The 24,179-nt window shown below is 59.0% G+C and overlaps 1 protein-coding gene across 1 annotated transcript; it reads right to left on the bottom strand.

Moving 5' to 3' along the window:
* Window positions 1-400: 400 nt before the first annotated feature.
* TRIM29 (tripartite motif containing 29) lies at window positions 401-23,598 on the bottom strand. Its single transcript, XM_030839275.2, has 9 exons — window positions 22,795-23,598; window positions 15,961-16,056; window positions 14,962-15,195; window positions 13,626-13,824; window positions 10,913-11,014; window positions 8,458-8,541; window positions 6,189-6,284; window positions 3,230-3,306; window positions 401-463 (listed from the first exon to the last, which is right to left on the bottom strand). The coding sequence occupies exons 1-9, from the start codon at window positions 23,596-23,598 to the stop codon at window positions 401-403; spliced, it is 1,755 nt and encodes a 584-aa protein (XP_030695135.1).
* Between the last annotated feature and the right edge of the window lie 581 nt (window positions 23,599-24,179).

Here is a 24,179-nt window from a genome sequence, read left to right on the forward strand (position 1 = left end):
CCTTGGAGAGAAATGGCCAACAGGCCTGAAGGCAGCAGGGGCCTGGGCCGGGGAAGCAGGCCGGTACCATGTGGGCACCCACTACCGGCCCCAAGGATCCCACCCAAAAGGGGGAATGTGGCGTGTCAGGGGGGAGAAGCCTCATCTCTCACCCGCATGAGGGTTGGCCTCTGAGCACAGGGAAGATGGTGATCCTTAGTCACAGAGCAGGAGGGGGCCTGGATGGGGCCGGCTGATGGGGAGGAGGGGGAGGCCAGGCGGCCCTGAGAGAGCAGGGGAGGGCGGGGCGGGGCAGGGGGAGGGCCGGGCCCCCTCCCACCCAGATGAGCAGAACAGCAAGAGCAGCAGGGCCGCCGGGGCGGGCAGGGGTGGCGGCGCCTCGTTCCCGCCAGCCTGGCACTCACGGGGCCTCGCTGGGCCTGATCTCGTTGCCTTTGTTGACGCAGAAGGGCCGGTACTGTGACTGCGGGGGAAACAGGAGTCGTTAGGGAGGTCGGAGGGCACTCGAGCTCACCAGCCAGATGCCCAGCCCCTAACCTCCGCCAGGAAGCAGCAGTGGTCTGAACCCCGATAATTCTAGGGGCCTGTGGCCTAACCCACAAGCTCCATCTACCCTGGGATGGGAGTTGGGCCCCAGTATTATCAGAGTCTCTGGGTTCACATCCTAATTAGAATTCACTCCATCAGTCGACTGGTGAGCTTGAACTTCAGCCTGGTCAACCGGTCTCTCCACTCCCAGGAAGCCCCACCCAGCACCAGCGTAGCTCCCGTTACTACGGTGTTCTCTACTCTACAGAAGTGGTATGAGGGCTTTCCATAGATGGACTCAATGAATTTTCACAAGTACCCAATTAAGTGGGTTACTCTTATCATGCCCATTTTATACATGAACAAGCCAAGGCACAGAGAGGCTAAGCAACTTGCCCAAGGTCACCCAGCTGGCAAGCAGAGGAGCTGGGACTCGAGACCCAGCAACCTGGCTCCAGAGCCCAAGCCCCAGCCCCACCCGTGTCAAGGCACCTCTTCTGAGTCTCAAGACTTGGTCTCTGCTCTCTCTGCATAATTCTCCCTGACAGAAGGGGTGCAGAGAGGGCAAACCACCGCCCCAGCCCAACACCTACTGGGAGCCTCCCATCCCAGACCTTCCGCCTCTCTCATCCCGGAACCCTCAGGGATTCAGGGCGCATCTCTCAGGACAGAGCCGGCGACAACTTTCTTGCCAGCCTGTGTATTATATCCCACAGCAATTTCACAAAATCAGCACTCCCTCCTCTTCCCAATCACTTCATCAGGGCCCTGAGAAATCGCCCTCCAGCCTGCAGGGAAGAGCACATTGTAGCGGCTGCTTGCCCCTGTGAGCACCCTTGGCCCCTAGAGGGCCTCCAGAAGTGGCTTTGCCCTTGAGCTGGGTCAGAGCCTGGGCCTGCCTCACACCCCAACGACTCCAGTACAGGAGACCCCAAGGGTGATCCCAGCCCCTGCCCTGGCCCTGCCTGCCTGGAAACCTGCATCTACAGTAGCTCCTTGCCTACATCTGGTCCACAGCAGGACTGGGGGCCTGTGGAATGCGGGGGCTGAGGGAACTCAGCTCAGGCCTTGGTTAAAACACTTATTAAACAACGGAAGAGATGGAGACCCAGGGCGGGGAAAGACACAGCCAAAGTTACTCAGTGGCAGAGCAGGGCCTGGACCAGGTCTCCTAATCCCCAGGTGCCAGCCTGGACCCCAAAGGAGTCAGTAAGGCAAAGTGAATAGACCCCAAAATGGCTGAAGCCTTTCTTACAGGAAGGCTGGGTCAATCACATAGATCACAGGTCAGTGAATGGTGCTGTCTTGTCAAGAGTCCAGGTGGTAGGCGGGCACAAAGAGAGCACCTGGGCAGGGTGCTCCCTGCACACACACCCCCATCCCCTGCCCCGTTCCCTCCCTGGCTCGGGGTCACAGCCCATGAAAGTTGGAAGAGCTAGGAAAGCATCCAGGCCATCTGCCTTATGTTACAGATGGGGAGACTGAGGCACAGGGGAAGAATGACTTGCGTGGCAAGCTGGTGAGAGGACTGGGGCCAGGCCAGCCTCTTCCTACACTAGCACCTGCCTCCATTCCCCGAGCGCTGGGTGCCAGCTGGGGACCCCAGAACCCTGCCCTGCCAGGCATCCCAAGGCGATGATGAGCCGTCTCTGCTGGGATCAGAGCTCTGGGAGGGAGGGAGAGTAGTGGGAGGGAGGAGAAGGACCGAGTCCAGGAAGAGAAAGCTTCCTTTTCCTCTCCATATCTGCTTTTTGCAGCCCGGCTGTTGCGGTGGGCCTGGACCTGGCTCAGATTACACACACCATCACTTAGCTCCATCGCCAGCAAATTAAAGATTCTCTCCAATTAAACCAGCCCCCGTCACTCTTTGCGACCTGAAGCAAATCACCTCTCCATGCTCTGACCTCCAAATGCAAAGACAGAAGGGAGCCGGGGGCTCCAGCCCCTGGGCCCAGCAGATGCCACCCCCATCCCAAGGCAGCAGGGCCTGGCACGGGCCTTGGAGAAGAGCGTGCGGGGAAGTGAAAGCACAGCATATGAAGGACAGCCCCTGATCGCTGAGGTCTCGGGCAGGGCTCAGGCATGTCGGGTCTACAGGTATTAGAGTCCAACCCCATCTCAGCACCGCATTATAGAGTCCCAGAGAGGGCTCTGACTCACTCAGGACCCCACAGTCAGCAGGTGCCTGGGCCCCAAGACCACGCTTCCTCTCGTGCTGCTCTTTGATGCCCCAGCTCAGGGTCATTAGCTATCAAACCCTAAATATATCTATTCCTAACTTTGCAGCCTCTGCCTTACCCACGCTATCAGCCCAAAGGCTTCTGTGCTGTCAGAGCTGGCCCCCAGGGAAGCGAGACTCATCTCTGAGATGCCTGTCCCCTGGACTCAGCATTTTGGCCACCATTCAACAAGCATAGGCAGCAAACAACCATTTGCACATAAAAAACTCCTGGGCCGCCCACTCTACAGATTAGAAAACCGAGGCCCAAAAAGTATATCTTTACCCAGGCCCCCTGCCCATTAGCCCTGGGTCTTTCTTCACTACCCTTTGCTGTACGCAGGTATTCAGGCCACTGCCACCTCCATCCCATGGCCCAGAGACGTCACCATCCTCCCACAGGCCCTGCCCAGCTGCTCCTGGGAGCCCCATTCCGTGCCCATTCTGCACACGCTCGTGCCCAGGCAGGCTCTCCTCACTCACCAGATAATTCTGCTTGCTGGATTTCCAAGTCTGGGGCTGGGCCTTGGGGCTCTGGCTCCTGAGGAGGGAAGGATAGCCTGGGGAGACAAGAGGCTCTGGTCAGAGGGAGCATGGGCTGGCGGTCAGGGGCTCAGGGCCGGAGCAGCACAGACGCCACCTCCAAAGTGACTGCCAAGCTCCATCCAGCCCATGACCAAGTGCAGCCAGCCCTGAGGGGGCGTGTAGGGTCCAGGAGGGCTGCAGTGGAGAATCCTGAGGAGGTGGGCCAAGGGGAGGGGCACCAAGGCAGACAGGAGGAGGAGCAACGGGCCAGGTGGGCTGGGCCAGGCGGCAGGGGAGGGTCACCCCACATCCAGGTCAGGAGCACACCACTTGCTGGGATTTCCCCCACCCACCCTGAAGGCTCACCCCACAGACCCCTCCCCTCCCCAAAGCCCAGGGAAGCCGCTCTATGAGCACGACCTGCCGGGATTTCCACCTTTAGGCACTCATCCCAACTCCCCCCACCCCCGCCGACTGTGTGCACCAGGCTCCCCATGTACTGGCTGCACGCGTGCCAGGCGCTGTGCTGGGACTCGCATAGGTCTTCCCTGTTTCTGTTGCCCTGAGCTGCACAGCTAATAATCAATGGTCAGAATTAGAACCCAGGTTTGCCGGACTCCAAAACCCATCCTCGCGTTCTGTCTGCCTAGTTTGGCTCCCCCTTCCCTGCTTCACAAGCAGGAGGCTGGGGCCCAGAGAGGGGCAGCCACGTGGCTGCGGTCCAGGGTTAAAACAGCGAGCCCAAGGGGGCCTGGAGCACATGGGCGTCATCTGGGCCTGGGGTCCTCGAGGCGCTGGTCCGGGGCAGCGCTGCCCAAGCCCACCTCCCCACCCCTCCCCCTCAGCCCAGCGGGTCTGTAAGGAGCTCCAGTCCACAGAACTGTGAAAAGTGCTCTCAGTGTCAGCCCTCAGCCTGCAGGGACTGGCGGTGGTGCCTGGCAAGGAACAGGCTGTGCCCCGGCCATGGAGGAGCTCAAGAAATAAACAGGGTCTGTCCTTGGCACGGGCAGGCTGGAGCCCTGGGCAGGCTGGCCTGCTCGAAGGCGGATGAGCTGGTCAGGCCCAGAAACCACCTGTAGCACTGCCAGGCTGCCGGCGAGGCCAGCCCTTCCCCGGCTTGGCAAGGGAGTGGAAACAGAGCAGAGAACCCGGCCATCTCCCTGCATCTGGGGATGGGGGCAGCCTAGGAAAGAGAGGGTTCCTCAGGTCCTGAGTGGGAGGTTGAGAGCGGGGAATTCAGGTCTCACTTCTCAGTTCCCAGAAAGAAAATCCCAAGCCAGCCATGAGGGAAGTGGGGATGGTGGTACGGCAGGGCTGTGGTCCAGGAGACCAGCCTGTATAGCAGGCAGCATCCAGGGGCAGGTGGGCTGGGGATGGCAGGGGGCGAGGGGCATGCATCCTCTTCCAGGGGGCTCTGGGGAGGAGGGACCAGGATACCCTAGAAGTGGCAGAGAGCCCCACAGGGTGTCCCATTTGCCCTGCTGTGGGAGGGAACAGGTGTGGGGGGGGTGTAAAACAGGCGGGTACCAGGATGATATTTAAACAGCCCACTGCCATCCAGTGGTTTGGAAAACTCTGTGGTAGCCTGTCCCAAGGTGGTGAACTGATAAGGGACTTTTCCAGTGCCTGCCGGGAGAGAGAGCCATTAGCACTGGTCCCAGGAGGGGCCAGAGGGTGTCACACGTCCCACGGGCACGGCCGCTCTCAAAGCCCTCACTCAGTCCTCCCTGGCAGCCTGAGTGTACTCCCTGCCTCCCCCCGCCCCAGAGTAGGTGGGGCCAGTCCTCCCAGGCAGGCAGCCCTGCCCAGAACCCCCATACAGGCCATTCCCAGCAGATCTGGGGAGTTGATCTGCATGAAGGTGACAACAGGTGTCTCGAGGTCCTGGTGTTTTTGAGGAGAGGCTCTCCTAGGACAAGGCCTTCGCCTGGGGAGACTGCAGGCCAACGGGGAGATGCTAGGGAGCGTGAGAGCTCCAAATCACACCCAAGGGTGGCCGTCTTCCCTGCCGGGTGGTCTTTGATCCCAGCTTGACCAGAGAGCAGGGATGATCTGCTGGAAGCCAGACAGGCCAAAGTGAGTCCCAGAACTCCCCAGGCCTGGGAGTCCTGCAGGCTGGGACCCTCTAGTCATATCTCCTTGCTGGTGGACCCAAGAATCCCAGCCCTGGGTATAGGCTGGGATCCAGCCCGGAAGGGAATGCTGGATGATAAAGCCACCATCCGAGGCCACTGCCTGGAGGTCCGCCTGCCCCTTTCCCACCCCCTCCGCCTGAGCTCACCCAAACTGCTTATCCTGTCTCCCAGGCCAGAGGTCTCCAAGCCAGAAGGCAGACAGGCCTGCTCCCACCTCAGCCCACCATAGCTGCCCCATGCACCTTTCGGAAGAGATGGGAGGGCCGCAGGCCCCACTGTGAGCTGGGGCCTGGCTCAGGCCTGCCCCTCAGGGTGACCCCATCCCCAGGGGACAGGAGGCATCGGCTGCTCAGCCTTGTCGAAGAGCTCTGGGGGGCAGAAGCAGACTTGGGAGGCCTTAGAGATCCTCTCATCTGCCTCTCCCTGCAGGGACTCGGCAGGACTCTGGCTCCATGCAATGCTCACAGGTGCTGTGTGGTCACAGGGTTCTAGAGTCAACCAAGGCTGGGAGTCACTGGGTGACTGAGTTAAATAAACTTTCCGCAGTAGGAAGATCCGGTGCCTGATGGAAGCACCCTGGGGATGTCTGGCGTGGGGGGTGTAGAGAGTGTCGTGTGTCCGCACCTCCCTGACACCGAGGCCTGTATCATAGCACATCCTGAGGGACTGGCGTGTGGTGGCCCAGCCCTCCTGACAGCAGAGACGTGGAGGCAGGGCTCTGATCCTTACAAGGTAAGAGCTTGTGAGTAGAGTCCAAGGCACTCTGGATGGGGCGGGCTCACCTTTCAGGGAGAAGGAAGAGCTGCCTTGCACAGCAGGGAGGTCATCGGAGCTCTGGACGGGGGAGGAGTATTCCCAGGCCCGGGAGGTGTAGTTACCTGGTGGGGAAAGGAAGAGGCATCAGCCCTGGACAGCTTGGCATGGGGGACGGAGGCCGGGACGTGGCCATTTCTGTGAATCTCTCCAGCCCCTGCACATCTCCAGCCAGGATACTGCTGGGCCCTCGTCACACTTCTGGCCAATCGTTCCTGCCATCAAGTTGTCCTTCTCAACTATCAAGTGTTGTCAGGTCTTTGCCCTACCTAACAGCCCGCTGCCCTCAGATTAAGGTACAAAGTCCTTAGCACAGCCCTCAGCTCTTTCAGGAGGCCCTCCCCGCTCCCCACGGTCTCCACTTTCTGCCTTCACCTGGAGTTGGGCCTCCATCACTCAACGTTCCAACCAGGCTGCACTCTGAGCTCTTGACACACACCAGGCTCTCGCCTGCCCCAGGCTCTTTGCACAGACCAGATCCTCCGCCTAGAATAGCCCACCTGCTCCCCCACCTGAATGCTTAGCAAATTCAGGGGTCAGCTTCCGTGTCACCTGCCCCAGGTCTGCTTGTGTCTCAGCCCCGTGCCCCGTATCGCATTGTAACTCCACGTTTAATGGTCCACGTCCCCCACTGGGCTCTGAGGGGGCAGGTGGGATGCCCATCTGGCCCAGCATCACACCCAGTGCCTGGCACCCAGCCTGCTTCCTGGAAGGTGCTCATTGTACAGCTGATGGATGGATGAATGAGTAAAGGAGCAAATAAATACAAACACAGGCTAAAACTTGGAGGCGGAAGCAGCTGATACAAGTCCTGAAATTCTGTTTGTCAGGTTGAACAGGCTGCAAGTGTCCATTTGCAGGTGGACAGAAAAGAGGCCGTGGGGACGGTGTGGCAGGGACAACAGGGGCACCGCGAGGGCCTTCAAGAGCCCCTGTGGGCAGCGCACCCTCTCAGCAGCCCGGAGCGTGGGGGACCCCCCCTGGGTTGAGCTTACTCTGCAGCGGAGCCCACCAGCCCTGGCGATTTTCTCCTGCTCCTACCTGCGGGGTGGAGCCGGGTCAGCGGTCGCATGGGGTTGGGGCGGGTGGCCTGCCCCGTCGTGGACCCCCTCCCACAGGGACCTCGGGCAGACTCTGCAGCAAGGCCCTCACCGAGTACGCCTGCCAAGGCTCCAAGGGGCCATCCGCCTCGCCCTTTCCTTCGCCCATTCATTGGTCCCCTCTTCCTCTCATTCAACAAATGTTTGCTGAGCCCCGCCTTCTTCTGGACCCTGGGGTCGCAGCGGGGAACAGGGCAGACCCAGCGTCTGCCCTCACGGAGCTCACAGTCTCCTGTGCTTGATGGTGAACCCAGTCCTGCACCTAGAGGCCTGGGCACGGCCCTGCCCACGGTGCCCCTGACCTTCCAGATCTCCGGGGGCCTCGTCCTCACTACCAAGCCCCGACTCCCTTCCACGTCTCTTCAGACGTCCCGGTGCTGTGTCCGAGGGGGGCTCTAGCAGAGCTGGCCCGGTCCCCTCCCCCCCACCACATGTGGCACCCCCCCCGCAGGAGCCCACAGAAGCTGGGCTCATCGAAGGTCGGCCCTGCCCTCGGCGCAGCGGTGCCTTCAGCGCTGTGGGCAGAGGGGACCCTGCGCTCAGCAGCTCTCCCTGGGGAAGCCGTGTCTCCACGCCCATCCCACCCCTCCCAGGTCTTAAGGACGAGTCGCCCACACACCTCCCTGGCAACAACACCTCCTGGGTTTCCAGGGATAGCCCATTTCATAGCATGCCTGACTTCTCGTTTCCGGCTCCCCTAGTCTGTCTTAACCACTGCATGACTTTCCGACCCAGGAGTACACAAATCAGGAGAGGTCCTCTGTGGTCCCCTGCCCCGACATCCGCGGAGGGAAGTCCCCACACCTAACCCCGGTGTTCACTTCCCCCTGACTCAGACTTCAGGGAGAAGATCCTATGCACTCAGGGACTTCCAGGGATGCCGAGGTGCCCGGCTGCCTTTCCTCGGCCTGACGACGTCACACACACGCGTACACACGCACACACACGCCCATACACGCGCATACCTGCGCACACGCCCTAAGCCCACTAGGACCCCTCGTCACCCCTCTCTGGGTCCCCAACCCCACATTCACCTCACGTGGGGAGCCCAGGCCCCCTGCCCATGAGCCAGCCCACAGCCCCTCCTGTGTGGCTCCCACACAGGCCCTGCCCACCCCCCAGCTGAACCACCTCCTACCTTTGGTACCATACAGGTTGTTGAAGGTCTTGTCCTTGGAGAGGCGGCTGGGGGACACCGGCTGGTACGACGTCCTCGACCCACCTGTGAAGCACACGAGGAGGGGCTGTCATCGCAGAAAGGGGGACCTGGCTCAGTCGGGGGCCTGTGGCTCTGACCTGAGGGGTGTACTGCAGGATTCCTTGCCCCCACACAGCGGCCTCTGCCTGTGCCAGGGCCTGTTCCCCCACCAAGACAGCTCCCTTGGGTCTAGGATAAGGTGACCACGTAAGTCACCCTTCCAATCAGAATGGTTCTGCGCGTGAAAGTGTGCTATGAACAGTTATGCTGAGAGGACCAGGTGTAAACCTGGAGAGTCCTAGATGTGTGGTTGCCCTAATTAGGGGCTTTGAGGGTCACCAGAGCCTTCCTGAGCCAGGCCCTGTGTGACTGAGACCCCAGAGGCTGGGAAATGGGGTGCCCATGAGGAAGTTGGGCCATGGCCACCGTGGGACAGAGGTGTAGGGCCCTTGACCGAATGAGGGCGGCCACCTGCAGGGTCTGATGAGCTTGTGCCAAAAATACCTCCCCCACTACAGGGATGCTTTCCCCAGGGGTGAGCTCTACATGGCACAGGTGTTTCCCTCCCTCCCCCATTCGGGCTCTACACAGTCTTGGGAGGAAGGCAGACAGAACGGGCTCCACACGCGGCTGCTTCACAGATGCAGACAACGCGTCCCCCACGTGCGTCTGCGTGGGTCAGAGTCCTCCATCGGCTTCTGCCCTCCCGCCTAACCAGCCCCACTCCCGTTCTGGCCGAGCACCAGCTGGTCCTTCTCTAAACCCACACCCCTGCAGTCCATCCCTCTCGCCCTGCGCCCTCTGTCCATCACAGCCACGTCCTCTCTACCGAGCCCCTGGCCCCTCTTGCAGGGAGCCTGGAAACTAATCTCTCCTGGAAGTCTCACTGCCCAGTCCCACGGCCCCAAAGCTCCCAGACTCAGGCCACTGTCCCTTGGTGGCCTTGCTTCCTGATCTCCTTGCTGACTCCCTTGGCCCCTCTCCTGCCTCTACCCTGAGCCCGGGGCTCCCAGATTTCCTCCCTCCGGTCCTCAGTGCAGGGGCAGAGACACTGGAGGAACCTGTTTCTTCTCCCTACAAATGTCACAGCCTGACTCACGGTAACAGAGCTGGAAGCTCTCCTAACAGCTGAGTCCAAGCTCCTTCTTCTCAGATGAGGATACTGAGGGGGCAGTGACCAGCCCAAGGTCACCAGGCCCGGGCTCTCGAGTGACATCTGGGCGGGTCCATGCTCTTTCCTCAATCCCCCATTATTGCTCCGCTCCCCTCCGCCTTCTACAGAGCAGGCCAGCCAAGCAGGGGCCAGTCGGGGGACTTGATACCACCCCAGGGTCTGATCCTCAGAAGCTGGGGAGCCAGAAGGGTCTGGGTCAGGGCCAGTAATGCTGGAATGGGGCTGGTTAACGCAGCTCACCCTCTCACAGGACTAGACCCAAAGGAGAGCACCCTGGGGGAGGGAAGCGAGCAGGACCCGCCGGGCCCAGGCCCCCACCAGGAACGTAGGTCCAGGTACTCAGGTCCAGCTTCCTTGCCGGAAGCCCAGGTGTTGTTTTCAAGTTGGGTGGGGCGGCCAAGGTTCCTCTCTGCTGAGCTCATCTCCCCTGGGCCCCTCCCACCGGGTCGGTGTGTGTGCGCACGTCTGAGGCATGTGGATTAGTGCCCAGGGCCTCGAGGCTCCCCGCTCCAGGCCCTGGCGTCTTCCCCACGTCTCCTTTCTCCCCCTTCTCTGCACACCCTCTCCTGTCCTGACCCCGGCCCCTCACAACACACGCACATGCACACACCCCTCTGTCCACCGGGCACACCCACCCTTACGTCACGGGCATCGCTGTGGCTTGTTGCTGGTGCCAAAGAATGTGATGGGCTACCACAGGGCAAGGACAGCCAGGCGCTGGTCTCTACCCACGCCCAGCTGGGCTGCCGCCCCTCAGGCGGCGCCTCGTCAGGGCCTGGGAAGGAGGGCTGAGGGGCTGGCATGCGTGGGGGGGTTGGTGAGGAATTTAAAAGCGCAGCCGTCAGTCCCCCTGCCTGGACAAGCGGGATGGCTCTGGAGAAGCCGGTCCTCCCTCAGGACCACAGAAACCTCAGCAGAAGCAAAACCCAGCTCAGCCCGGTGGATGGGAGTGGCTGAGGCCAGCAGCCAGGAGCCCCCCCGGAAGGAAAGAGAAGGAGGGTGTGGGCTGGAGGCGCGGGGGTGGGAGGGGTGGGCACAGGGCAGGGAAGCTGAGGGGCAGGTGCCAGACGGAGGGCGAGAGGAGGTGCTGCTACTTACACTGGGAACCAGGTAGGCACCAGGACCTTCCCAGGCCTGTCCACGAGGGTCACTCCCCAGGGGAACCTGGCTGCGTCTCTCCTGGACCATCCCCTCAGCGGAGGATCTGCTCCCTTCCCTTACCCTTGGATGCGAGGTACATGGAGTACTTCTTCACGGTGTCTGGAGCACCCCAGTTGCTGGTGTAGCTGTTACTGTAGCTGTTCACGTAGCGCTGGTCACCCCCTGGGAAGCAGAGAGGTCGGGTCAGCAGAGGGGCAGGTGGGGGGGATGAACTCAGCCACTGAGCGTGTCGCCGAGGCAGCCTATAGCCCCTCTGTCCCAGGGAGAGGCGAGGTCCCCAACCATGGAGAAGGGGGCTCCCTGCCCAGCATCCCCTCTGGCCCTGAGCTCCTGGGGGGCGAGAGAGGGTCTGTGTGGTGGGCCATCCACCCTCCCTGGGACTGGCCCCCATGAGGAAGACGTGTGCAAGGCGCTTTGCAGTTTCCAAGGTGCTACTGAGTTTCATCTCTTGTTTGATGTGTGCGTCAAGCCTTGGGCTGATATGAAGATGCCCAGGTGACAGATAAGGAAACCTAGGCTCAGGAGGTGAGTGAAGCCACTGCCCCCTGTCACATGGCCAATAAGGGCAGATGTGGGGCTCGAGCCTTCACCCCTGTCTCCTGGCTCTGTCTCAGCCGCTGCTGGCAGCCCAGGAAGGAGATGGAATGAAGTCGCAGCACTGGCCTCCATGGCCAGGGATCCAGCTGCGGAGCCGTGCAGGGGAGAGTGAGCTACTCAGGACGGGGAGCTAACTCTAGCTGACTCCCCCCGACACCCACCGGCAGACCCCCTTGAACCCAAACAAATCTGTCACTCCAAGTTTGCCTTTCCCCAGCTGCCCTCTGCCCCCGTCCGTTCTCCCGCTACTTCCCCATCGCCTACATTCCCTCTGCCCTTCTGTCTCCCTCTCTCCCGGACAAGAGGAGGAGTGAGGATGCTCATCCCATCGCCATCACGTGTGCCAAGCAGGGTCCCGGCGCGCAGTAGGCGTTTCACGCCAAACAGAAACCCTTCTTGATGTTGGCCCCGCCCCGTCCCCACCAAGCCCAGGATGAAGACGCTCCGGTGCGTCTCAGACCCCACACCTTTGATGGTGGGGATTGAGTCCCTGGTCTGTCCGGTGGGCAGACTGCAATCAAGGGAGAGAAGACGGTCCCTCCAGGGTCTGACTCACCGGCCACCCACGCCCCACCTCCTACAGCCAGACACACTCGCAAGCACACAGCAGTGCCAAAACGCCAACAGGGAGGCCCGGGGCCCCAGGCACAGGTGCAGGGCTGCCGACATCAGTAGCACCCATCCTCTCCTGGCAGCCGCTTCCCGGCACACCTTGGACAGGGCACAGGGCCCCACTTGCACAGAGGCCATGGCCAGCACTATCATGACCTAGAAATGGCACAGTGGGCACCCCAACCCGCTCGGGGCTGTCCTCATCGGTCCGACCAGACCTCAGCGGAGGGGCTCCTGTACCAGGTGTGTACCCCAGGGCTCATGACCGTCACACTCCCAGCTCCTCTGCACGGCCACCAGCAGCAGCTGCTTCTCAGATGAGAGGACACCGGGTGGAGGTGTTGAACAGCGGAGCGTGAAACCCAGCTCGCCCCCTGCTTAGCTGTGTGCCCCTTGAAAAACTTCTTCTCTAAGCCTCAGCCTTCTCATCTGTGACGTGCAATTCATCCCACAGGGAGACTAAGATAATGTAAGGGAGGCGTTCACACAAAGCCAGCGTCCAGGGAGCACCCAATCGCTGTGAGCCGTCCCCTCAGGATGGTCGCCATGGCCATTAGGAGGATTTCAGGACCAAGGTGCCACTTGAAGCCCAATGATGGTCTTGCTGAAATGGCTTATCTGTCCTCAGGTGTGACTGAATGTCCCTCACATCTCACGGGGACACTATGCGACATCACCATCCCCAAGACATACAGACGCTGCCCCCTGAGTCCCAGCCCTTCTGCGCACTATCATCCCCTTCTCATCCCCCAAAGAATCACATGCTCCCTTCGGAGACCAAAGACCAGGGTCGCTGCCTTCGGGGTGCTGGGGCTAGAAGTCATTATTTAGGCTGCAACCTCAAGGCCTGGGCCACTGGGTGGGGCTTGGGCAAAGTGTCCAGCTTCAGGCCCTAAAGGGACTGGGCTGGGACTGGTGGAAAAGCACTTAGTGGGGCAGTTTCTCATGTTAGGACGCTGTGAGGTGATTCAGTCGCCTCTGCAGAGGACAGAGTGATTCAGTAGAGAAGCTGACTTCAGGGGAGCTGGTGAGTCACTGAGACACACTGTGTCCAACCATCTCCAGCCGGGCCACCAGGCCAAGTCCACCTCTGGGCTCAACACTGCTGAGCACGGCCACGGTGACAGGCAAGTTCTCCCTCCAAGCACACATGCAGTTCTAGGTCATGTGCACTGGAACCTGCAAAGCCACCAGGTTGGAGTCTGGCCCTTACCAGCTGCAGCATCTACACAGCTGCTGGATTGGGTCCGCCAAGCAGACGCAGAGCTGAATGAAACCAATCCCTGAGTTTGATGGACAACCCACAGAGAGGACATTTGTGCAGCCAGTGCCTGGGATGCTTCCTGCCCTGGAGGCCCCTTGTAAATAGCTGCATAACTGTGGCAGCAACTTCAAGGGAGGGGGGTACCATCCCTGAAACCTAGTCCAAACACCCTTAAGTGGGATGGGGGGCTGGGAACAGTGAGGGGCCAGCTGGCTCGATGTCGGCCTGCCCCAGGCAGCAGGAACTGACCTGGGAGGAAACACCCACGGCCTTGGGGCCTGCCCACAAGAGGGGACTCACCATTCTCCATGTGGTTCCTCTCGATGAAGTTATGGCTCAGGTCCCCCTTGCACATCTTCTCAACGTGACGCATGCATACATTAAGCAGGTCGTCCTTGAAGTTGTTCAGCGACTGCCCCAGGCCCTCCCCCTCCAATAGAACATGGTAGGTGGGCAGGGGCGGGGGGAGGGAGTAACTGCTCATCAAGGCACCAAATTCCTACCAGGAAAGGAAAGAAGCCATTAACTTTCTGGGTCTTTGGGAGCTATGGGGACCCTTCTCTGCTTTCATGGTCCAGCTGGAAGACTCAGCACAGGAGGCAGAGGAGCTGGGTTCCAGATCTAGCTCTGCTACTAACTAGTCCCACTTTTTCCCACTAGGCACTTGTTTCTTATTCTTCTGTAAAATGAAAGGGTTCAACTAAAATCCACTAGATGCTAATATCCCTAATGGCACTAGCACCGAGACCTGTGACTCCGTGGTTCCCGTCACCTCATAGGGGTTCATGGGTGTGACACAAGCTGTGAAGTCTTTGGGCGTGAAAGCACCAAAGAAAGGCAAGGAATTCCGAGCGTATGGGTCGGTCACGGTGGCTTCTCTCCCTGCACATGCCCACTCACTGCCTCTACACTTTGGCTCTTCTCACCTCCCTTCGCTCTCACTGGAGAATCCCTTCATCTCAAATCCTAATGGGCCTTCAAGACCCAGTTCAAATTCCACCACCTCCACAAAGCTGTCTCCAGCCTGTTTGCCCATCCCAGAGCTTCCACAGGCTCTTATCTCCTGAACCATAGGCTTTATCACTTAATTACACTCTCTTCTATATTGTTCTCTAATTGTACGTGTCTTATCTTCCCAGCCAGATTGCAGCTCCTTGAGGGCAATAACCATGTCTTATACCTTTCTATTCTCCACAGCACCTAATAGAGTACTGGGCATGCAGTACCCAACACAGTCTAGCAGGTGGAAGGATGGATGGAGGAACTGACAGACAGACAAGATGAAGGATAACAAATATGCAGCGCTCATATGTCACACACCCCCATACCCCGTGCAGGCATCACTAATCGATCACAGAACGGTTTCCTACTGAGCCTGGAGCACTATTTGTACTTATCAACTGAAGTTGGGACAAAGCGATATTTGTGTGCCATCTTTAAAGTAGGTAAGGAAATGGCTTGGATGGAAAAATTAAATAGACAGATGGAATGGAGCTTAGAGGGACGAATGGATGGATAGATGGATGGATGATGGATGGTGGATAGATGGATGGATGGACAGATGGACACTGGATGAGGGTCTGGGGGAGTGGATAGAAGGAGTGAGGGATTGAATGACAGAGGAGCTGCTTGTTACCTGCAGAAACAGCACCGAGTCGCTGATGTTGTGGAGCTGCTCCCTGGTCTGCTTGTCGTCCTGCAGCACCTTGGCCCTCTCATCCAGAGCATCTACGATCACCTCCACTTGGTCTGCAGCGTCCTGCTCCCGCTGCTCCAGGGCAGCCTTCACTTCCTCCTTTTGCTTCTCCAGGTCCTGCATCAGGTCTCGGAAGTTCTGCTCCAGGGCGGCCTTCTCATTGGTGGTGAAGCTCTGCGTCCAGAGTGAGGGGAGAGAGGAAGGACGGTTTCAGTAATTAGAAATCTCCCTAGAGGGTGCATCTTCAGGTCCCCAACATAGAGTCAGGGCACTTCTACTGCCCTGACCCTGCAAGCCTGTTCAACCAAGAATCTCATTCAAAGGCATCACCGAGGGATGCCGTCTCTTGATAGAGATGGCCAGGGTTTTTTTTAACAGCCCACCTTTCCTTATCTATCAGCAGCTCCTCCCCCTTGGTGGGTTGACATGAACCATCATTCTACCCTTGGGTAACTCCATGGGCCCAGAAGTCCCAGATGAGTCAGGGTGTGTCCACTGAAACTTCAACCAGACCCAAACATCATTCAGAAAGTGAATTAATGAGCTGTTTATGCAGCCAGGGTCAAGAGTCAGCGATTTCAGGTTGTAGTTTACAAGCATTCAAACCATGGCAGACATACATCTAGCCACACTGACACAAGTAAAGGGAAAATAGCACGCATTTGGTGGCTGGGTAGCCTGGTGGGCAGAACAGACATCGGTGGACATTGGAGGCCACACTGGAGGACAAGTTGGTCCAGGGTCTTTATTTGCTGGGATGATGTAAAATGAGCATTAGGTGCTGGGCAACATGGATGCCTGGCCCACACTTAGAAGGGGGCAAGAGAACCCAGAAGAAACGAGTGTGGGTTGTAACTGTGGGCCTGAGACCTCGAGCTGGAGCACAGGCCCACCTCTTCCGGGCAGCACAGGTTGGGGAGAGCCCTGGGGGTGGCTTACCTTGATGCGGTCCTTCTCCTTCTGCCACTTATCAGCTTCATCTTCGATCTCGATGATCTTGAGCTGCAGCTGCTCCTTTTGCAGTGACAGCTCTGTCTGTAGGGAAGGAGCCGGGGTTGGAGGAGAAGTCAGGGGGAAGAGGTGGAAGAGAACCAGAGAGTCAAGGAGTGGGCCCACCCAGGGGGCAAACTCGAGCAGGGTCCACCACTCAGCCCTTCCGCCGTTTATTCAGCAAACACTCATCAGGCCGTCGGATATGCCAGGCACAACAGCAGTCACCGAGGATCCAGCAACAAGACAAACGCCATCTCATTGTAAACTCAGGGCCCTGGGGCTGGGCAGCCCAGCCATGTCTTCATAAGGTTGACCCTCTGCCAGGCCTTCCACCCAACGTGAGCAGGAAGGAAGCTCATTTATAGGGTTCCCACTCCTTTCAATGGATCTGGGGCCATCAGGGAGCAGCTTAGGGGAGAAAGGGGACGCAGCCCAGCTCAGCAGAGCCCAGCCCAGGGAGTGTCCCGTGGCAGTAGCAGTGTGCAGCATTTCTATGATATGACGTGAGGCTTGTGTTGCAAGCAGGAGCCTGGGTTGCCGCCAGCGGGGACTGTCTGGGCAGGCACAGCTATAAACCTGTTTATGGGAAAGGGAGTGCCGTCTGCAGTTTGGGCAAGATCGAGACTTTATTCAGGGTCCCTGGGGGAGGAGAGAGGCCAGCAAGTGAGGCAGTGAGGGTGGATGGGACAAGAGAAGGAGAGGTTCTAGGCACCCCTGCTCAGGAAGAGAACATGGGCTGGCAGGGTCTGGGGTGGGTTGGGAAGAGGATCTATCAGGAATGAGCTGGAACATGAGCTCTGATGGATACGGAAAGTATGGATAATAGTTTCCTTCCAGCGGAGGAATGTCCTTCTCTGAAAAGCAGCTACAACAGAGACAACAGTGGAGGCGTGAAGCTAAGGTCAATCCAGGTCAGTCAACTATGGTTGGCTGGTTCTTTGGTTCTGTGGGTTCCCCACTAGTGCTCCCAAAGCACCCGCCAGCTTGGAAGACAGGTGGGTGATCTCCACCTGAAGGCAGGAAGACCAAGCCATCTGAGAACACCCCGGAGCGCTCACCGGTCTCCCCACCACACTGGGTTTTGAACACAGAGTCCCACCCATTTCCAGCCATCTCCTTGAGGAAGCACAAGAAGAGCCAACATGTGGAAGCCACAAACCACCAGGAACGTGAGCTCTCTTGGCAAGAAGTCCTGAGCGGCTGGGCCCACACGTCACAGCTCCTGGATACTCTCCCAGGCCAGGGGGCTGCTGGTGGGTCCCTGTGCAGACACCCAGGGAAGTGGATCGATGGAGGAGAGAGTGTCCTGGCTTTCTTGAAAAAGTGCCCAGAGGGCCGAGAAGCTGGTGGAGAAGGTGGGAAGGCCTAGAGCAGGAGATGCAGAGCCCCCAGCCAGATAGCCCGGGATTCCAACCCCGCCCGCTCTGCCCACACCCCTGGGCTCCCCAGGCCAGAGACTCTAAGTTCTTCTCAGAAAGCATGTGCCCCACGAGCTACGTGCTGGAAATCTCACAACACGGAAAATGCCATCGCCAGGGATGGAAAACGTTTAAGCGGAGGAGTAGACGCAGATGAAGATGAGGGTTTGGCCTGGTCTCTGGACAAAGGCTGGGAGAAGCCAGCTGTCAATAGACACAGCGGTGGGAGGTTGGAGAGTCAAGGGACCCAGACCCCACGTGGGCAGCGGAGACTCTGCGGGGGCAGAGCCGAGAGCCCCGAACTCCGAGGTTGGCGGAGCCGGTGGCCTGGAGGGTTCCTGAGAAGCCTGGGACTGGTAGGTGGGTCTGAGTTGTGAGGAAGAAGCCTAAAGGCCGGACAGTGGGTCTGTGCTGGGCAACTTTCCCGTCCCTGGAGAGCCCCTCACCCCCAGCAAGCAAGGCCCCAAGGGGATGGGACGCCAGAAGCCGCCTCCCCCTGCAGCTGAGATGTCCTCACCAGCTCAGCGATAGAGCGGCTGGCGTTGGGGCTTCTCACCTGGCCTCTCCACCCAGCACAAGGAAAGCAGAGAACAAAAGTACATTCACTCCCACCCCCAGGTCTGGGGGGCCGGGGGGCAGGCACAGGGCAGTTCTTCCATGAAATGAGCCTGGGGGATCCAGGAGGGAGCCCACCCAGAGCCCAGGACTGGGGCTCCAAGGCTTTGAATCCAGTTACCACCACCTCTAGGCAGGTGGCCTTCCCAAGTTACCAAACTTGGTGCCTCGGTGACTCCGTTTTTCATGGAGGTAGTATGAAGGCCATCTCCCAGCCAGGTGTGGGATGAACTGGGACCAGGCAAGTGAGGCTCTCAGAGAGCACCTGGCACAGAGAAAGCGCTGATGAGTGGTCCCATCCCCACTGCTGGGTGGGGCACCTTCCATGGACCAGGACCCGAGCTCGGAGGGGAGAGGACAGGGTGGCGGGCAGGCCCACAGGGCACGGGTAAGTGAGGGGAGTGGTCAGGGGCAAACGGTGTGGATGGAGCGTGCCGTCGTGCTGGGGCCCAGGGGTGGTGCGTACACAGTCGGGATACAGAGTGAATCGTCCGGGGGTGAGGGGAGGGAGGTCAAGACGTCGGGCTGCAGATGCAAAGTAGAGGCTTAGATGGTGGGGAACTGAAGATTGGAGGATACTGGGGAAAGCGGAAAGGAGGTGGGATAAAGGGGGTGGTGCAGGCAGGCTAAGCCCCTGCGCGAGGGGAGAAGGTTAGCCTAGAGAAGGTGAAGGTAAGGAAGCAGCAGAGTGAGCAGAGGTGCTCGGGGGACCTGCTGGCAGCTGTGGGGCATGGGGCATTAAGGTGAGGAAAGGTCTTACCCGCAGAGCACAGACTCCCTGGCCAAGAGGGAGGAAGAGGCACTGAGTACAGAGGAGGGAGAGTCCAGGGGCTCTAGAACAATGAAGGGCCTCGGCCAAGGGCAGCGGGAGTCAGCCCCTGGGGTCCATCCTGAGCAAGAGAGGCAGGGAAGAGGGAGGCTAGCGGGGGGTGCACAGAGCAGAGCCAGAGGTGTCGGCCAGTGACCTGGGAGGGCCGGAGGGAGAGGCAGCCGATCTGGAAACAGGCGAGAGAAGGGTCAAAAGTGGAGCCGCCCTGTCTGCAGCAGTAGGCGGAAATATCAGTCAGGGCGGAGGAGAAACTAGTCTACTGGTTTCTTTGGGGCACCAGGGAAGTCAACATCAGCTGGGAGGGGGCCTTGCAAGGCCAGACTTGCAGGGCACCAGGGACCTTGGGCTGGGAACTCTGTGCTACTAGAAAGGTCTGCTCTCACCTCTGGGATGAGTGCTACCCTGTCAGGAGAAGAGGGTTTGGGGTGAGACCTCTGGGGATATGTCCAGCATCTGTTTAGCCCTTGGCCATTTTTCCCTGCTGGCAGGGTTACATAAAAGCCAGAAAAGGCAGGATATAGGAAACAATAAAACATAGGAAGGCTCCAATATACTGGGTTCTCCTGCAACCTTAGAAGGAAGGACCCTAACTGCTTTACTGAGCATCTACTATGTGCCTGCATTTCTCCTTTCATCTGCAAAAGCCTCCTGGGGAGGCAAGCCATGTTATCCCCATTTTACAGATGCAGAAACCGAGGCCCAGAAACATTGAGGAACTTGCCTGAGTTCTCCCAGGGAGGAAGTGGGAAGACCACGACACAGCAACAGGACTCAGCTCTGTTACATGGCCTCAACCTCTGGGCTATTCTCTGTACCTTCCAGGACATCATCCGTGCCCTTCACCCCTGCCCAAGCTCCCCCACCTCACGGACGGGGCAATTCATCAATTCTGCCTCTTTTCCTCTCCTCCCCACACCCTCCCCATCACCCCCTGAGGCCCCACTTTCTCCTTCTTTCCCTCCTCCCTTGAAATCTGATTAAATCTCCTGATGTCTGACAGGGCCTCAGCTCCCCTCAACTCCACCCCTGTCTACACCTCCCTCCCGACTTCCTCCTTCTCCCCAGCTCACTCCCTACACCCTGCCCAGGCCTGTCCCTAAATGCCTTCTTTGTTCCCTTCTCCCACACTCCTCCATGGCGACTGCCTCTCGCTCAGTTGCCTGGGACGGGCCCGTGTAAGCCACACAGTCTTGAAATCCTTCTGGCCTTGGGGGAGCAGAAGGGTGGCCAGTGGCTGGTGGTGTCTCGGCCCAGACAGACGGGACCTTCAGGTGCAGACTCACCTGAGCACTCACTTGGACAGGTGCCGGCGCTGCCCCCAGAGGAGACGGGGCCCTGAGGGATCCTCCCCTGGTCTGAATTAACCACACAGGCCGTTGGCTGTGACATTTGCCAGATGAGCCAGTTAATTGCCAAATATGTACTTTCAGACAAATGGTGATTCTATGGATAAGAATCTGAAATGCCGGAGAGACTTCCCCATTTCCACACAGATGTCAAACAGCCCAGCATTACTGTGCTTAGCTGGGGCACACCGTTCCTTCTGCTTCCTTGGGTGTCAGGACGGGGCAGGGGCAAGACGGAGTGGGAAGAGCATCACCCAGACTGTCTCCAGACCAGCATCGGGCCCTTGACATGTTACCCCACCTCCCAGGCCTCGGTTTCTTTCTGATAAAACTGGACTAGATTCCTGATTTCCAACCTGACTACATATTCGAATCCCTGAGGGTAACTTAAAAGTACAGATCCCAGGCCCTGACCCCCTGAATCAGAACCTCCCAGGTGACCCCAAGAAGCCACTGCCACCCCTATAAAAACAACATTTAAAATGGTGGAGAGAAAACAGGCTGGGCTATGGCCACAGTGAATCTGAATCCCAGCTCTGCCGCCTCCCAGTGCTGTAACGTTGGGTAAGTTTCTTGGCAACTTTGAGCCCATTTCTTCACCTATAAAATAGATGCAGTTACTCCCACCCCGTGGGACCGTCGTCAGAACTAACCGTGTAAAGGCTCAGGCTAGCGCTTGGCCCATAGATGTACTCCACAAAGACAGGGGTGTTTTCTGCCTGCCTCCCTGGCACTCTCCTTCCCTGCCTCCTGTCTCTGTACCTCTTTTTATTTTGTCCTTTCCTCCCCAGCACCCACAGAGTTCATCCCACCTCCTGTCTCACCCACCCTGTCCCAGAGCAGAAGCTTTCCCCTAGGATCTCTGGGGAGGATGGTCCCAGCACCTGCCACTGCACCCTAGGCCTTTCGCCTGGCTCATCCTCCCAAACCCCGGTCATGGCTGTCCACCCAAAGAGCCCCAAAAGCCCAGACCAGCACAGCTCCCAAGACTCAATGAGCAGCGACTGCCCATGCCCAGCAGCCCGGCAGTTCAGCCTTCAAGGAAGAATTGGGCAATGAGGCCAGAAGCAAAGCCACAGGCCACGGTGACAGAGAGGTACCGAGCCAATTGATGGCGTCAGGAGAACAACCGGGGCACGGAATCTGAGCCGCGCTGACGAGCTAGGACCTCGCCCTCCAGAGCAATGCTTGGCCTGAGCACTCCTCCCAGCGCCTTGCCAGGCTGCCAACCCAGAGCCCAAGAGGCCCCACGACAGGCAGGCCGCCCTGCCGCACGCAGCCATGGCCAGGAATCCTCCCCCCTGACCCGGTGCGGCAGAGGCACTCGGGATAGGCAGAAGGAAGGGCCACGAGACACAGGAAAGGATGTTATGTATATCTCATCAGTCTAATGCAGCCTGGGAAATGCCCAGAGGCAGAGTCTCTTCTCATCTCTGACTCATCCTTCCTGCCCAGGGGTGTGGGTAGGAGAGAGTAACCTACAGACTCCCGGTTAGGAAGGCTGGGCCCAGAGGGTGTCCTGTGCTGTCCCGTTCTGCAGGGTGCAGAAAGTCAGGTGCCCTGCCTTGACCACTGGCTGGAGACCGGCCATGTCACAGAGCTGTGTGGCCGCGGGGGCACCAGCCCAGCATCTGTGGAGTCAGGAGCGGCAGCCACAGCTGAGCCTTTGGTCCAGCGCACCCTCTCCAGGTGTAAGGTGTCCACGTTCACAGGCTTCCACACGCCCCCGCTCCTCCCCACAGGAGCACATGCGGGATCACGTACACAGAACACGAACACACTTAATGTATCACATATACAGTCATATGCAAACATCCACATATGACTGTAACACACCCCTCCCCCCCCACTCCAACCCTCACCAAGAGTGTCCACCTACAGGCAGAGGTACGTCCACATATAACCACACACACAAAGCACATGGGGCCCAGCGGAGGGAAGGATAAAGGAGGCCACTGGGAGAGTCAAGAGACTGGCTGGGGGATCAGATAGAACAAGAAGTAGCCACTGGACTGCAAAAGCCAACTCTGAAGCTAGAAAAAAAGGGCCTTGAAGCGGTCCTCAAATTCCCTTCTCCTCACCCATGACTCATCCCAGGAGCCAGGCCTGCTCAGGTGGGAAGAATTCTCTCTCCCTTAAGTAAAAGAGAAAGAAAGAAAAGAAAAGAAAGGAAGGAGGGAGGGAGGGAGGGAGGGAGGGAAGGAAGGAAGGAAGGAAGGAAGGAAGGAAGGAAGGAAGGAAGGAAGAAGGAAAAGACCCAGCTAGACACAGAGCCCAGGACTGCGTGCTGATTCCCTAACCTGACTTGAATTTATCCTATGACCTTGGCCAAGCCCCGCATCTTTGCTGAGCCCCCATTTGCTCATCTAGGAGATGCCTGGTCTCCTGAGGCCTTGGAGGATTAGGGAATCGTCTCTGACGCCCAGCCTGGGGGCGGGAGGGGAAAGAACTGTTTTCTGAAAGGACAAGGGACAGCAAGAGACTTGAGCCCCAGACCCTGGGAACCCCCAGTGGAGAAGATGAGGTGGGAGGACGCGTTGAGGGAGGAGAGACTGGAGGGGCCCGCTGTTACCTCCTTCTCGGCTTTGGCCTCTTCCACGGTCACAGTGCTGTGGTTCTTGTGCTCCTGGAACATGCAGAGGTAGCAGATGCAGGTCTGGTCCGTCTGGCAGAAGAGTTCCATGGTCTTGCCATGCAGGGGGCACTTGCGGGCCTCGAAGTCCCGGATGGGCTCGAGCAGCTGGTGGTCACGGAAGGCGGCGCCCTCCAGGTGGGGCTTGAGGTGCAGCTCGCAGAAGGAGGCCTGGCACACCAGGCAGGACTTGACGGCCTTCTGCTTGTTGCCGATGCACGAGTCGCACAGGACCTCCTCGGAGCCCAACTTGGAGTGCAGGAGGGTGCTCGAGGCGGCCCGGGGGGAGATGTTCCGCTGGAGGTCCCCGGGCTCCATGACGGCCACCGTGGGCTTGCGGGGCTCCGAGAAGATGGGCCTGCGCGGCTCCCCCTTCTCAGCAAAGGTGACAGGTGGCTTCTTGGTGGCCCCCAGCTGGAGCCTGGCGTAGGGGGACATCTTGCCTTCTCCAGAGTCCATGCTGAAGTAGTTGGAGCCCTTGTCATCCACAGACTCAACAAACTGGATGATGGCGCCCCGCCCCCTGTTGCCCAAGAACAGGGAGCCCTTTCCCTCGCCTGGCTTCAGGGAGCCACCTAGGCTCTTGCCCTCGGCCGCTTCCCTGCCATGGCCGTTGGTGATCCTGGCCTCTTTGCCTTCGGCCTTGGCCCCAGTCTCCAGGCTGCCTTTGGGGCCCAGCAAGCTGCAGGCACCCCTGGCTTCCGGGCTGGCCCCACCGCTCCTGGAGGCATCTGTAGATTCCATCGTGGGCTGCCTGGCTGGTCTGTGTCGGGCTCGCTGGAGGTGCGATGGGTGACCTCTCACGCGGCGTCTTGGCAGGAGTGGGACAGGCAGCCGCAGAGCCTGAGACACATCTACGGGGAGAGCGGAGAAGGAGTGGAGAGGAGGGGCCGCAGGCGAGCCTGACTCAGCGGTCCGGGCCCGGAGAGGCAGGCAGCTCCCAGAGCCAGCAGAGCAGCTAATTACACAGGGGGCCACACCCTACACGTTCATACCTAGCCTGCTTTTTTAAATAAGTGCTTTTTCTCTCCCCCAGTTTAACTATTTTCCACGGCTCAGCAACAAGTCGGGCTGTTTCCTCCTGACTCACTTTCTTCTCATCAGGAAATGGGAGCCTCTGTCCTCACAGGTTTCACTGAGGTGAGCAGTCCCCGGGACAAAAGGCGAGGTGCCCACGAGGCCCACAGGACAGAGGGCTATTAATTGGGTCACACAAGCCAAATAACCTTGTAATTTGAGGGCCCAGGTTTCAGAGGAAGATCTCCCGCCGCCCTGAGACAATGGAGTTGCTTCTCATCTTGAAGGGAATGATGGGTTCAGTTGGA

This window comes from Globicephala melas, chromosome 8, assembly GCF_963455315.2.
Source record: "Globicephala melas chromosome 8, mGloMel1.2, whole genome shotgun sequence".
In the NCBI taxonomy this organism is placed as follows: Eukaryota; Metazoa; Chordata; class Mammalia; order Artiodactyla; family Delphinidae; genus Globicephala; species Globicephala melas.

Coding starts and splice junctions, on each gene's coding strand:
- TRIM29 (XM_030839275.2), bottom strand. CDS start 23,598: ATGGAATCTACAGATGCCTCCAGGAGCGGTGGGGCCAGCCCGGAAGCC. Junction 13,825..14,961: donor ACTCGGTGCTGTTTCTGCAG/GTAACAAGCAGC, acceptor CTTTCCTGGTAG/GAATTTGGTGCCTTGATGAG. Junction 11,015..13,625: donor GAGGAACCACATGGAGAATG/GTGAGTCCCCTC, acceptor TCTGCTTCCCAG/GGGGTGACCAGCGCTACGTG.